This window comes from Asparagus officinalis, chromosome 8, assembly GCF_001876935.1.
Source record: "Asparagus officinalis chromosome 8, Aspof.V1, whole genome shotgun sequence".
Lineage (NCBI taxonomy): Eukaryota > Viridiplantae > Streptophyta > Magnoliopsida > Asparagales > Asparagaceae > Asparagus > Asparagus officinalis.
Window position 1 is genome coordinate 125,080,342 of NC_033801.1, and position 16,018 is coordinate 125,096,359.

The window sequence follows — 16,018 nt, forward strand, 5'->3', positions numbered from 1 at the left end:
TAACTTTGAAGTTTTCTCACTAACCCACACTATATGTAATTTATAAATAACTAAAATTTTCTTGAGAAGAAAAAACCCAAAATTTAGGAAAAGGAGTATGTTGCCCGTAATTGATAGATGACGGAGTTAATTTTTTCTCTCAAAGATATTTTAGTTGTTTTAAAATTACATTTAGGGTGGCTAGGTGGGATAAGGTAAAGTTTGTGGGGTTTTGTGTGGCACCCTAAAGTTTGAGGGGTTATATGAGATAAATAAAGTTCAGAGAGGTTATGTGCAAGACCACCAAGCTTAGGGGGGTTATGTGAAATTAATCCTTAAAACAACTTAATAGATTTGTGGATCTCATTTCAAACAATTTAATAAATTTAGAAATATGGCAATTTTGTGTTTACTATAAAATTAACAAATATGTAGGGGGCTAAGATGACAAAACCCTTCTCCTTCTTCTTTTTTCCTGCTGCCTTTCTTGCGATTCGTTTTCTAAATTAATTTTGTGTAAAATATAGAAGCTAACAAAAATAATAAAATAAAACAAAATAAATGTTGGCTTCCTTTTACTAATTCATTTTAGCAAAATTTAGTTAAAAATTAATTGTTGTTTTCACCTTCTTTTACCAACTTTTAATTAGAACGTTTCCTATATTTGATTTCAACGTATCGTAACGGGATGATGTTGTAATTTCCGACTCTCTACAACAAAAGGAATTGACTTCAAAACTCTTAACCTGTTAAAACATTTCCTTTATTACTTTTTTATTATACGAAAAATTAACGTCAATATACAGTGAACGCGACGAAATAAATAAAGTCAATATGTAATAAATAAAATTAATCAAAAAGCCACGTTTACGGGCTCCTCTTAAAGTTTCAAATTAACTCCACAAATAGTCACATAACAAAATTAAGAACATAAAAGTAGCTCAAATAATATGTTCAAGTAAATATATCCATGCTCATCAGATAAATATATATTTTTTGGAATGTAGGTAGAAGAACAAAGTATACCAAATTTACATCAATCTAATAAAAAGAACAAATATTTTTCACAGAATATTAAGAGATTGACCCTTCCATTCTATGAGAATGATAATGATGCAACACTTTTCCTATGAGCATTTCCTACTCAAACCGAAAGCTTCACTGATAGAAAAGATCAAAAGACAAGGAACATGTCCAATTGACAACCAAAAATACAAAGGCAAAACAATATACAAAAGAAGCAAAAGATCCCTACCAACACTAAATTGATTCAGTTTTCTATACTGGTAACAAAATCACAATTAAACCGACGTCTCACATTATCAGAGCTCGAAACCGAGCTTGAAAGTTGCTGAAAATATACAAAGCCACAGTAAACCCATAATTTGGGAGACAACAAAGCATGGCGTATAATTATGAAATTTAACAACAAGGTAAAGCCGAGATTTTTAATATCTCGGGTACCAGAACATGCCCTTGATACCCTCTGGATCAGCTTCGAACCCCAAGTTCTTGTAGAAATCCACAACTGCGCATAATTAAAGAGGACACGGTTCAAGAACCTTAATATGAACAGAGTCATAAAACCGACAATTGAAATGCAGCAGCAATGATGCTAGTCTTTCATACGAGAGATTTAAATGCTTTTATAATAAAGTATATGGGCAGTAGAAAAAACTTTAGAACTAATTATATCAACTGTTAATATGTAGAGAATATTAAGAACCATGAACTTATTCCACATTAAGTTCGAAATTCTAAAATGACTGGACTATAAACAATGTCTCATTTTTCTAGTCAATATGCTCAAAAAAAATTTCCCCAGCAAATGAAGAAGAAAGAAAAAAAAGATGATAATGAATAAAATTACTGAGTTATTCCCTCCCTCCTCCCTCTCCCTTCCATATAAGTAGATAATCAACTTTTCATAACTGTTTGTTTTGGGAGTTTCAAAGGAAAAGATCAAAAGATCTCCAAGGCAGCTATCTCTTTCGACACGCATTTTTATCGTTTTTCACCCTTTATATGTATGGAAAAGGGAGATGAACCCAATTCAAATGTGTTAAATGTTAATGGAGTCAAAAGTATTACCAAGCATGAACAAAAAATAGGAGGACTGTGTTTCGCATTTATATACCTTTACTATCAGCAAATAATGTAATGTTGCCGATATCCCTTCGTAGCAATCTACGTATTAGTTGTTCAACAAGAGCTTTCCCTAGACCTTGACCCTGGAATGCATAAAAAACTTACATCAAGCATTGTCGTAATGTTCACAACTCTTTCTCCATAAAAATTCTACACCATGTACTCCTAATTATTTCACAATAAGGTTAATTGCGGATATATACACCCTGCAGTATGGTTGTTTTGAACTTACTACCCCTCTAGTCCTACTGTTGCAGATAGACCTTCTGGGTTAGTTTATTTGACCCTTTTAGCCTCAGAGAAAGATAAAATTGTTCTTTTTTTTTCCTCCTTTTTCTTTTTGTTTGGGTTAAAGAATAGACCCCCAAGGGTCAAAAGAGTTCAAAAAATTCACTCAGGGTCTACATAGAGAGTTTACCTGATACGAAGGATCAACGAGAACATCCCAGATGGTGGCGTTGAAGGCATGATCAGATGTAGCACGAGCCATGCCTATAAGTTGCTTTCGATCATTCCCTTCTGTCAAATAACTTCTCCAAGTACAATAAGATGTTCATCAATTAATTAATGATGAAGCTATGATAGGGGCATGTGATGTTAACTTATACAACAATCACAAATGATATGATTTATAAGGCATTGTAAGTACCTGCATCCGGAGATTTCAAGACTGAATGTATAGTGGCAACCATGTAGCTGTTTCTTAGCGATGCTGCTACTTTTGATAGTGGTCTCCGAGGCCATCCTACCTGTCAAAACATTTCGTAGTACTCATGATGACTATGAATGAATACTGCATCAGATATAAACGTTCCCATGAACATGCTACCATAATACCATTTACGGATATTTAAGAGTCTAATTATGAAATGAAAGAAAAAGGAGATTCTTTCATCTTCTTTTGCTATCGATATCATAATAGAAATTCTTTGTCATAATATTCTAAGCAGCAAGTCCAGATTCCATTAGACTGGAAACGTGTCCAGATATAAAATAATATCATATATTCCTACAAGGAAATAGGAAATTCATGTAAATTACAAAAAATAAGAACTCTAATTGTCAACTAACAGTTACTCTTTACAAAATGATAATATCCTAATGTTTGATTACGCGAATAAGAAATTCATTGGTATCACAAATATAATATGTTTGATTACGCGAATAACATTTACACATGTTACACATCATACTCTAACTTATGCATCTCTTCATGTTATCAATCACCACAGTTAATAATATGTCATAGATGATTAAATTAAAATTTACAAGTAGTAACCCATCACCTTATCACATAAAGCTTGAAGATCGTAGACATCAACATCACCAGCTGAAGAAAATATTATCTGCTCAACTGTTCCATCAGGCTGTGGATTTTCTAGGAGCACAGTATCTTCTGGCAAAGGTTCTTCCTCTTCTAATACTGTTGACGGTTCGATAACTTCTGATTTGTTGTTATTCTTCAAGATACTGCAACATTAAAAACAATGCTTTATGATAAGTTTCAAAAGATGGGAAACGTTTGAAAGCAGAAACATATGCACATTGTCATCAGCATCCGAAACCTTTTCAATCAAAAGATCCAGAGGACCTAGATAACATTAAATACCTAAAATGAATGTAATCATATTTAACTGTGTTCCTAAAGAGATACAAAATCCAAAACAAGTCATCATATTTGAGTGATGAAATATATGCATGCAAAACCATGTATAAGCAATATGGTTCAAACTGATTATAAAATAATGACGTTTTAGCAATTTATTTTCAAGACAGAAAATGTTAATGTACATTTTCAGTTACCCAGATCTGATGGAATCCCAGAAATTAGCCTTCAAGGGGAAACCCACCAATCTTCTTCTTGCTGCAAATAACAAGCACAAATAAGACAGTTGGTCACTGTGCGAGAACCATATACATTTTTTCTTATTTAGGTAGTGGAAACAACCAAAAGCAATAACTTACTAGAGATTTAAGAACCAGTTTCATTGTTTTAGCTTTATTTTTACACCCATTTGTCATCCAAACATCTAAAGTGAACCTCTTCTAATTGGGCTCAGAACAGCATCAGCTGAACTTGTCTTGATACTCATATTAAGCAAATTTCTTTTCTTATATTCATTCTATGTTGCACAACACGAATGTAAGATATAGACACAAACATGGATACATGAAATCAGGAAACCTACACTATGAGCATGATCAATAATGTTATATGAAAATTAATAAAAAAACGAAAGGTAAAATGTGACCTCAAGTTCTCCACAATACATCGTACTGATGCAATTTTATGTGAACTCTAAATCCAAATCATATAACCATGCAAACTAACCACCATTAGACCGAAAATCCAACTCTCTCCAAGCTAGTTCAAGACCTGAGACACGTCGAACTTGTCATATTTTGTCCACCAAGTACTTTGCGCGTGTCTAGATACATGTCAGACATGGATAGATGAGCCTCCAAAACTTTTCCATGGAGCATGGTATTCAATACATTATCAAATTAATTTAATGATGTGCCAGTGCAGCCAAACCCTTGTCATCTGGGCTTGGGACAAAATCACCAATAGTTATGTCATGGTACACATAAGAAGCAAAATCNNNAAAAAAGAAAAACCCCCCCCCCCCATATTCACCATCTTATCAAATTATTTGCTTTTATTTTCTAGTGTGAATCAATTAAATCAGATCAGAAATTAAAAATGTATACAGGTTAAAGAAAGAAAGCTTTACCATTTATGAAAGGACAAATTTTGAAAACCATCCTATTTACAAAAAATTCGCAAATTCCGACCTATTCTAAAATTTTTTGTCAAAACCGACCTAGTTTTAGCCGTCTGGCTAAAATTGGGTCGGTTTTGACAAAATATGTTCCGAAACTTCACGGGCCTTCAAGTCCCGTAAAGTTTTGTAATGTACAAAAACTTCACGAGATTTGAAGTCCCGTGAAGTTTCGGAAGATTTTTCTTCAAAACCGACCTAGTTTTAGCCTGACGGTTGAAACTGGGTCGGTTTTTAAAAATATTTTGTGAATGGGTCGATTTTTGCAATTATTTTCTCAAATAGGATGGTTTTCAAAATTTATCCTTTATGAAAATTATAATTTAACTAATTATAATTAGGGAACTAGATAGAAGAAATTTTGAAGAATGACATCTGTGCTTGTCTTGATACTCATACTAAGCAAATTTCTTTTCTATATTCATTCTTTGTTGCACAACACGAGTACAAGACACAGACACAAACACGGATACATAAAATCTTGAAACATACACCATGAGCATGATCGATAATGTTATATGAAAATATAAATAAAAAATAGAAAGGTAAAATGTGACCTCAAGTTTTCCACAATATATTGCACTAATGCAATTTTATGTGAACTCTAAATCCAAATCATATCACCATGCAAACTAACCACCATTAGTCCGAAAATCCAACTATCTCCATGCTAGTTCAAGACCTTAGACATGTCGAACTTGTCATGTTTTGTCCACCAAGTACTTTGCACGTATCCTAGATACATGTCAGACACGGATAGAGGAGCCTCCAAGTCCATGGAGCGTAGTATTCAATACATTATCAAATTAATTTAATGATTTTCCGGTGCAACCAAAACCTTGTCATCTGGGAATCACCAATGGTTATGTCATGGTACACATAGGAAGCAAATTTCTTTCCTTGTATTCATCATCTTATCAAATTATTTGCTTTTAAAATAAATCTTATTTTCTAGTATGAATGAACTACATCGGATCAGAAACTAAATATATACAAGTTAAAGGAAGAAAGCTTTACTATTTATGAAAATTACAATTAATGAATTATAATTAGGAAACTAGATAGAAGAAATATATGACGAATGGCATCACAAAAATCAACTATTTTGTATCCATGCTTGTCTTGATACTCAAACTAAGCAAATTTCTTTTCTTATATTCATTCTATGTTGCACAACACGAATACAAGATGTAGACACAAACACGGATACATAAAATCTTGAAACCTACACCATGAGCATGACCGATAATGTTATATGAAAATATAGAAAAATGGAGGGTAAAAATGTGACCGCAAGTTTTCCACAATACATTGTACTAATGCAATTTTATGTGAGCTCTAAATCCAAATCATATAGCTGTTGGCCTTCTTGTTTTGATGATGTTTAACAATCAATTTACTTCTAATGTTGTTTGTCTAGTGTTTGTGTTTTCGTATTTATTCTAGGCAAACAACGAGTTGGAGGATGGATGGAATAGAGCTTCAACGATCATATCCAAAGGAGGTTGGCGGAATGTCGGTGAAGCTTATGCAATTCAAGTTAAAGATCGAGTTCAAGCTTCATCCGCAAATATATCAAGTCAAGCCTATTGAAGATCAAGATCAAGCTTTGGTATATTTAGTTTAGGTTTTATATTATGTGTGTTAGATACTCTAAGCTCAATATCATATACACACACGTATTTGGTTTCTAAGCTCAAATATTGTATTCTCAGTTTATAGACTTAACAATCATCATATACATATTTTATCAAGTCTATATAATCATTGTGCAAAGTTTCAAAACATTGTTTATGTTAAAACATCAAACTTCATGTATATCACTTTTTTCATGTTTTGAACACTTTTGCAAAATAATGAGATTTCACAATTGGGAAATGCAAATTAGAAAATTCTTTTTGTAACATGTTCAAAATATCATTTGCAAACATTTCTCAAAGTTTTATTAAGTTTGGAATTGATTTGTTATGTTTAAAGGAATTTACAAATTCACGTTTTCGTTCGTGCATATGTTCGTGCATGTTTTACAAAACTGATGAGTTTTCACAAATGGGAAGTGATATTTAAAAAATTCTTTCTCTGACATGTTTACCTACATGTTTAGAAACTTACCTCAAAATTTTACTATTTTTGGAGTTTATTTACTGTGCCTAATTGATTTTACAAAATCGTGTATCACAGCAGATTTTCAGAAACTGTATTTTTGTGTTCAAACATTTATTTCTCTCAACTGGGAAAAGGTTTTTCAGAAATTCTTTCTCTGACATGTTATTCTACATGTCTAGAACATTCCCACAAAAGTTTATAATTTTTGGAGTTTATTTACTATTTTAAATTGATTTTACAAAATAGCTGCGCACTGCTACAATAACTCCGGTCGACCGGACCGGTCGACCGGAAATGTCTCTGGAACTCTTTCAGGTTTGTACAGTGCTAGCGGTCGACCGAAAAAATGGTCGGTCGACCGACCAGCGCCCAGAATGCCCATAACGGCTAGTTTTTTGTATCCGTTGGAGGGGTTTTTGGTCTTTTGGTTTGGGCTTTTGTTTGAGGTATTGGGAGGCTATAAATACCCCCTTATACCTCAGTTTCAAAATATCTAAGAGAATGTTTTAGAAAGAGTTTAACAAGGGTTTAAACTTGTTTAAGTGTTGTTTAAGTTTGTTTAAGAAGCTTTTAAGCATTTGAGTGTTTGGGTTTGTGAAATTAACTTCACAAGAGCTTGAGGAGTTCTTCTATTGGTGCTTTTTAATCGGATTAGATTAGCATAAGACTCTAATCACCCCCCCTCTAGGGTCTAACAATTGGTATCAGAGCTTGGTGCTCTTTGATTTAAGGACTAACCGCCTTGAGTTAAAGATCCAAGTTATTGTATTTGTGCTAATCTAGTTATGATTACATTTCTAACCACCTTGAGTTAAAGATCCAAGTTATCTTATTTGTGCTAATCTAGTTATGATTACTTTTGTCTTGCTTGCATATTTTCATATATATATCATGAATATAAATGTATTTCGTTTAGGCTATGAATCAAATGTTGCTCCTAAATTCATTAATTTTCCCTATGCTCAATGGGCTTCTAGATTTAAACTATTTATTGAATCTAGAAATATCGACTTATGGAAAATTATTGATTGTGCTTATATTGTGCCCACATTGGAGAAATCCAAGTGGAGCGATCATGATAAGAAAATGTTTTCAATGAACAAGCTTTTGTTAGAATTTTTGCTTAATGCTTTTGACTCATCCTTTTCTAACAAATTTGTTCATTTTGATAGTGCTTACAAACTTTGGAAATTTATTGAAGCACATCAAGGGGACTTGGAGGCAATCCAACAAGCTTTGGAGGATTCTTCTTCAAGTTCATATGGAGCATCATGCACACGGCCACAAGAAGATAACTCTTGTGTAGTAAGCGATTCCGATTCCGATAATGATTTATCTATTGATGAACTCGCTAGTGCATATGAGAAATTATCGCATGCCTACTCAAAATTACAAAATAATTTTATTGATCTTAAAAACAAGCATGTTAGTTTAAAATCCGATCATGAGAAGCTAGTTTCTAATTTTGATATTATTTCTAAAGAAAATGTTGCTCTTAAAGAAATTAATGATATGTTAAAATTGGAAAATGAAAAATTGACTTCATCTATATCTAGCTTAACTCATGCTAATAATGATGCCATGATAGAAGTAGAAACTATTAGAAATGAGTTTAATTCTTTTAGAAATGATAATGTTTCATCTACTTCTATTTCCTATACATGTATGCAAAATGTTGAGTTGAGTCAAGTTAAACATCGCATATCTTGTTTAGATTCAACCTTAAAAACATGTATGGTAAACCATGATAAGCTTATGAACATGTGTGCTAAGTCTCATGCTACTACACCTAAACATATCACACATCATGCACACATGTATAGCAAAATTTATAAGTGCTCTATTTGTGGTCGTAAAGGCCATTTATCTAAATTTTGCTATGATGCACAAAAATCTAAAAATAGTAATATCAATGCTTCTTGTGCATCTCATAAGGCTTCTTCATCACACACACATGTACATGCACACACTCATAAAGTTCATCACAAGCATGCTCATGTGTATAGATGTGATCATTATGGTAGATTTGGTCATTTGGCCTTTTGTTTTGATTTAAAAAAAGTTTCACATTTGCAAAACAATTTTAAAAGACCATCCATGTTTGTAAATGTTTCTAATGTTTCCCGTGCACAACCGTTTGGTCAACATAAGCAAATGCTTCCTTTCCATTGTGCTTATTGCAATCGGAAGGGTCATTTGAGTAATTTTTGTTATGATCGTGTTCGTGCACCATATGCGCCTAAGAGGGTTCATAACCCTAGGGCTTTGAGCTTTATTGATAGGGGTCATGTCCCTAAACAACCCGACACCAAGAATGCTTGGGTGCCAAAATAATTTTTAAACCAAGAATTTTAGTATTTTTATTTTTCTCTTTCTTGGTTTTAAAAAATGCATTTTAAACTTTTATGAAAACAATTCCTTTTATTGGCTAAATTTTTTTGTTTTCATGATCATTGGTTTTGCTTTAATGAGAGGTTTGCATTTATATAACCCTCCGGGTTTATTGGGTGTTTATTCCCAAATCATGTTTACCGGATGCTAGAATGATTATATGGGTTAGAACAAGCTTAAGAGCTTGATATATTGTTGCCTCTCTTGAAATTCTTTTGTTAAAGATTTTGTTTTGATTTGTTGCTTTGAATTCATTATATTTCACTTATATGATGATATTTATATGTTTGTGCTTATGGATCATCTATTCGTGCCTTATAATGTATTCCATATGTGGTTTGATCAAATCCCACAAAGGAGATTCTATTTTTGATCAAACATGGGTTTTGGACTCAAATCTTGATTTATGATTTCTTTTGGTTGATTTGTTTTCATTTGAAAACTTTTTGCATGACTCTCATGTTCCTCTTCTTTGAATTTCATAAATCTATTCTTATACATGGTGACACTTCTTTCACATTGATATATTCATATGTGTTCTCATTATCTTTTTCGTATGTGAGGAGTGCTTAGTATATTCATCTATGCTTGCTCACATATGTTTGCCATGATCTTCATTTCGTATATTCTATATGGCATTTTGATAGGGGGAGCAAATCCCTATATATTTTTTTTATATACTCACCTATGCTCATTGATAGGGGGAGCTTTCGCTCTCTTAATTCCTTTGTCCCCTTTTTGATGTTGTCAAAGGGGGAGAAATATTGTGAGTATACATTTATATGCATGTGTATTATCTTGTATACGTTCATTTCCTTCATGCACATATTCCTTTTTGTAAATTGTTTGTCATCATCAAAAAGGGGGAGATTGTTGGCCTTCTTGTTTTGATGATGTTTAACAAACAATTTACCACTAATGTTGTTTGTCTAGTATTTGTATTTTCTTATTTATTATAGACAAACAACGTGGTTGGAGGATGGATGGAATAGAGCTTCAACGATCATATCCAAAGGAGGTTGGCGGAATGTCGGTGAAGCCTTGCTATTCAAAGTTCAAGATCCAAGTTCAAGCTATATCAAGTCAAGCCTATTGAAGATCAAGATCAAGCTTTGGTATATTTAGTTTAGGTTTTATATTATGTGTGTTAGATACTCTAAGCTCAATATCATATACACACACGTATTTGGTTTCTAAGCTCAAATATTGTATTCTCAATATACATGCATGGTTTTGAGTTTTCATGCTTTGGACACACTTGCAAAATACATGAGTTTTCACAAATAAAAATTTCAATTTGAGAAATTCTTTTTCTAACATGTGTGTTTTCATGTTTACAAACATTTCGCAAAGTTTCATCAAGTTTACTTCATGTATATCACTTTTTTCATGTTTTGAACAGTTTTGCAAAATAATGAGATTTCACAATTGGAAAATGCAAATTGGAAAATTCTTTTTGTAACATGTTCAAAATATCATTTGCAAACATTTCTCAAAGTTTTATTAAGTTTGGAATTGATTTGTTATGTTTAAAGGAATTTACAAATTCACGTTTTCGTTCGTGCACATGTTCGTGCATGTTTTACAAAACTGATGAGTTTTCGCAAATGGGAAGTGATATTTGAAAAATTCTTTCTCTGACATGTTTATATACATGTTTAGAAACTTTCCACAAAATTTTACTATTTTTGGAGTTGATTTACTGTGCCTAATTGATTTTACAAAATCGTGTATCACAGCAGATTTTCAGAAACTGTATTTTTGTGTTCAAACATTTATTTCTCTCAACTGGGAAACGATTTTTCAGAAATTCTTTCTCTGACATGTTATTCTACATGTCTAGAACATTTCCACAAAATTTCATACTTTTTGGAGTTCATTTATTATTTTAAATTGATTTTACAAAACAGCTGCGCACTGCTACAGTAACTCCGGTCGACCGGAAATATCTCTGGAACTTTTTCAGGTTTGTACAGTGCGAGCGGTCGACCGAAAAAAAGGTCGATCGACCGCCCAGCTCCCAGAATGCCCATAACGGCTATTTTTTTGTATCCGTTGGAGGGGTTTTTGGTCTTTTGGTTTGGGCTTTTGTTTGAGGTATTGGGAGGCTGAGAGTTTTAATAACAAGTTTAAGAAAGTTTTAATCAAGGGTTTAAGTTTGTTTTTAGTGTTTGTTTAAAAAGCTTTTAAGCATTTACAAGAGTTTGATTTGTGGAGCAAATTTCACAAGAGCAAGTGAAGATCATCCTTGGTGTTTGAGCATTCATTATTCTCCCTCTCTCTTGTCATCTTTAGAGAAGTGTTTCTAAACTCATCTAGCAATTTATTATTTTGATTATAATTTCCATAAGCTAGATTTATATTGAGTTTAGTTTAATTGATTTTATTTATCTCTTTGTACACACACAACCATTGAGCTTATTGTATTTACATTCATAGTATAATTGGGTTGTGGGATTGTGTAACTTAAAGAGTGAGCTTATAATTTGTTCTTATTCATTGTAGAGAACAAACACTTTGTATTCAGCCTAATTGTGAGGATTCACTTGTAATACACTTGTACACCGAGAAAAGTGTGTGGTGAGAGACGGGGTCGAATCCAAGAGGAGTGGCGTCGGTTGACGTGCCTAGGGAGAGGTTGTAACCGAACACTTGAGGAGGAGGACACGGGCTAGGACCAACACTTAGTGTGTGAGGTGTGATTGTATAGTGAGTGTATTGTGAGGTGTAAACGTTGTTCGGGTGAACGTAGAAAACCCGGTTGTGATAGTGGAATTCTCCCCGGGAGTGGAGAGCGGAGACGTAGGACAGAAGGTCCGAACTCCGTGATCATATCGTGTGTTTGAGTTTGTCATTGGCGTTCTTTTACATTCATGCTTATTGTTTATATCGCCTTTGTCATTTGCTCTTAGTTCATATTATCCACTATCTTGTTTATCTTGTTTATGTTTTTATCACCTTTAGTTTCATATCCTTGTATATAACTCATAGTATATCTTATTACTAGGATATATCCCTTGTTCATATTGCTTATCCTAGCTCACATATATTATTGTATTTCATACTTGCTAGGATAACTTGTTAATTAATTTTAATTGGCATACAATCGGATTAGATTAGCATAAGACCCTAATCACCCCCCTCTAGGGTCTAACAATAGCCATGCAAACTAACCACCATTAAGCCAAAAATCCAACTATCTCTAAGCTAGTTCAAGACCTTAGACATGTTGAACTTGTCGTATTTTGTCCACCAAGTACTTTGCGCGTGTCTAGATACATGTCAGACATGGATAGAGGAGCCTCCAAAGCTTGTCCATGGAGCATAGTATTCAATTTAATGACTTGCCAGTGCAGCCAAAACCTTGTCATCTTGGATTGCGACAAAATCACCAATGGTTATGTCATGGTACACATAGGAAGCAAATTTCTTTCCTTGTATTCATCATCTTATCAAATTATTTGCTTTAAAAAAATCTCATTATCTAGTGTGAATCAATTAAATCAGATCAGAAACTAAATGTATACAAGTTAAGGGAAGAAAGCTTTACCATTTATGAAAACTACAATTTAACTAATTATAATTACGAAACTAGATAGAAGAAATATTTGAAGAATGGTATCACAAAAATCAACTATTCTGATAAAGATTCATCAAGGACTTGAATGGTCCTCTTGACAGGAGTTCATACAGAATTTCACTTGGATAATCATATTACAAGTACTAAACAGTGAAGAACATTGGCTTCATCAGTTCAAAAGTTAAGTAAATAACTCCTGATGTTTCGAAACATCCATATACACAGAAGATTCAAGAGGGTAACAAACCTGGCTTTAGCCTTAAGTATACATTACAAGGAGGTAGAAATGGATCCGAGGTCTGGCAATAGCAAGAAAGGATATGAACTTGATGTCTGTGACAGAAAAAAGCAGAAGTATGAGTTCTACAAAAACAAAACTTACACTTAGATGTTATATGAGAGGCATATAAGATAAAACACATAGAAAAATCTCCAGGAGTTTCCTCGCAGCACTCAGCTTACGGTCGAAAAAAATGCAGTTTCTTAGGATCCTTCTTGTACAACTTAATTTTGTTAACACATTGTTGGTTTCATCTCCCACTCTTAAGATTTTGAGTGAAACTGTCTATCTGTCAATAACATGGTGACAACACTAGGAGCGAGAAGTATTGGGAGTACATAAATTGATGATCTGTTGTGCAACGAGACAGATAAGGTGAAGTTTCAAATCCAAAGAAACTGAGGCTTTATGTTAAGGAAAGCTGCATTAATATCCAGATGTCTGGTACATATCTCTTTGCTTTAGTTCTTAAATCGATTTGCCATGTATACACTCAGAATGAATTTTCCCCGATTTGTGCTGTTTGCAAATGATATAATGATACGAACCCAATTGATAAGACTAGACCCAGATAAAAAATAACTTCAAAGTAGAAACAAAGATAGAAGCTTCAGAGACAGAGGCCAAAAGGGTTTAGAATCACCAGAAATATAACTTGCGTTTTAATGGAATGTGGAATGCAACTTCCCAAATATTATGAAGAAAATGAGAGAATAGTGAACATATCCTTCCAACAAAATGATTAAAAGTGATCATTTTATTACTAAACATTGACCAGTTTCAACATGGTAGCGTGATTATAAGAATCAAAGAGGGGCAGCTGAAATAGAAACCACTTTTTGGAGTATTATCTCATTGTATACTGCCAATGAAATTGAAGCATACGTTTTGTAATTCTAAGTTCATCTTTTTATCTTATATTTCTACCTAAATTTTGAAGTCCTCACGAGCCAAAAAAACCCTAAAAAGATTCAATATTCCCCCAATTTCTATCATAATCTACACACGTAGCTACGAATGGTACAATTATTGAAACAACACAACAAAATTTATAAAAAATCTTGGAGACCCAGTAAGCTAAACTTCAATTAGGAGGTGAAAGAGGCCAAATTAACAAGCATTAGAACATAAGAATGAAGATTTTGAACAGAGATATCAAAAAATAAAAAAAATATTGTAAAATAAAACTCACACAGAAGAGGAGGCAGCCATGGCGAAAAAAGAAAGCTATTCCTCTGCCGACCATGCGCTCAAGCCAGTAGATAAGGCTGGAAATTATTGGGCCGTTTGTATAATTCTTAAAACTTTAGGCCCAATTCTTTTTCTTCTCCGCCCCCTTTTCATGTTTTTCTTATTTGTATTCTGCTATTTTTTTAACTAGTCGTGAACACCGTACAAAACATGTCATATTATTTTTTCTGCTACGAAAATCCCAAACATGGCATATTATTTTTTCTGCTACGAAAATCTCAATTTTTAAATGCTACAGTAATGTTTTTTATTTTTTATTGCTGCAGTGGTATGGTCGCCGGCTATTGCTACAACAATTGTTAATGTACCATTTACTGTAGCATGAATACCAAATCTTAGGTTCTTCTAGTTGTATGGAGGAGTAGATTTACGTATCTTCACTGTTAAAAAGGCTAAATTACCAAATTATTATTTTTTATTTTAAAATGCTCCAGCTAGATTAAGGGATCTTATTTCTACACTTTTTATTTTGTCGCTAAGACCTATTTTTCTTGTTGGCGACAAGAATTCTGATGTGAATAGTAATATTTATCGCATTTATATGAATTTCACTAATTACTATTTTACACTAAAGACTAAAGAGGATACAACACAATTATTAATTAAACAGGTTGAATTCGAAGTAATGCTTATAACCAAAGCATGTTTCTATTATAAACTCTAATGGCCAATTTGATACGGTTGTAATTGTAATCAGAGTGTTTCTATTTATTTTTTTCAAAAAATAGCCAATAATAGTGTTTGGTAAAATTTTTACTATGCTTATTAAAACTGCTTATGTTTTTAAGGAGGTATTTTTAGAAGCAATTTAAGGATGTTTTTAGAAACAGTTTCTGTTTTTTTAGTTTATACACAGTTTCTGTTTTTTTAGTTTATATACCATATATTTGTTGTATTTTTTAATAACTATCATTAAGCATAGTTTTACTAGCCATCTTAACTAAAATTTAAAGAGTTTTTCATATCTGATTACCTATTTTCAACCGCTTATATAAGCCACTTCTATGTAAAAGTAACTTATTATAGACCCTACATCTATTCCTTTATACAAATGGGAGAACCCAAGATTCACTATTTATGCTACAATATCATTTACTGTATCTATTAGGGAACGAGATGCTGTAGCATTTTTGATAAAAATACTATAGCGTACTGGAACAAGGCCTGGTTTTAAAAAGCACTGTAGCAGAACGGGATACCGTGACAATTCAAAAAACATTGCAGCAGAACGGATATTGTAGCACTTCAAAATTTTTTGTAACATTAAAAACATGAATTACTGAAAAGAAAAAATATGGGCTGCATTACACAATATTCACCCTAGTTAATTAGAATTAGGCTGGGTTGACGGGTCGGGTCAGGATTCGCACCGAACGCTTCCTCTCCTTAAAACCCCCAAATCGCTGTTTTCCCCAAAACCGGAAAAAAAACCCAAATCAAAAGCCCTTTTTTCCTCTCTCTCTCTCTCTCTCTCCCTATCTCGATCGAGCTCTCTAATGG

The 16,018-nt window shown here is 33.0% G+C and overlaps 1 protein-coding gene across 1 annotated transcript; it reads right to left on the minus strand.

Moving 5' to 3' along the window:
* On the minus strand, positions 1,210 to 14,548 carry LOC109822178 (serotonin N-acetyltransferase 1, chloroplastic-like). The gene is made up of 8 exons (XM_020388340.1): positions 14,460 to 14,548; positions 13,235 to 13,320; positions 3,931 to 3,991; positions 3,414 to 3,597; positions 2,777 to 2,876; positions 2,546 to 2,646; positions 2,117 to 2,210; positions 1,210 to 1,507 (listed from the first exon to the last, which is right to left on the minus strand). Exons 1-8 carry the CDS (start codon positions 14,477 to 14,479, stop codon positions 1,428 to 1,430), a joined length of 726 nt encoding a protein of 241 aa, XP_020243929.1. The 5' UTR covers positions 14,480 to 14,548; the 3' UTR covers positions 1,210 to 1,427.

Bases quoted from the DNA above. Each gene is read 5' to 3' on its own strand.
- LOC109822178 (XM_020388340.1), bottom strand. From the start codon at position 14,479: ATGGCTGCCTCCTCTTCTGT. The intron at 3,598-3,930 runs GTAACTGAAAAT...TTAATGTTGCAG, and splicing joins TGGGATTCCATCAGATCTGG to TATCTTGAAGAATAACAACA. The intron at 2,647-2,776 runs GTACTTACAATG...GTTATTTGACAG, and splicing joins CTTGAAATCTCCGGATGCAG to AAGGGAATGATCGAAAGCAA.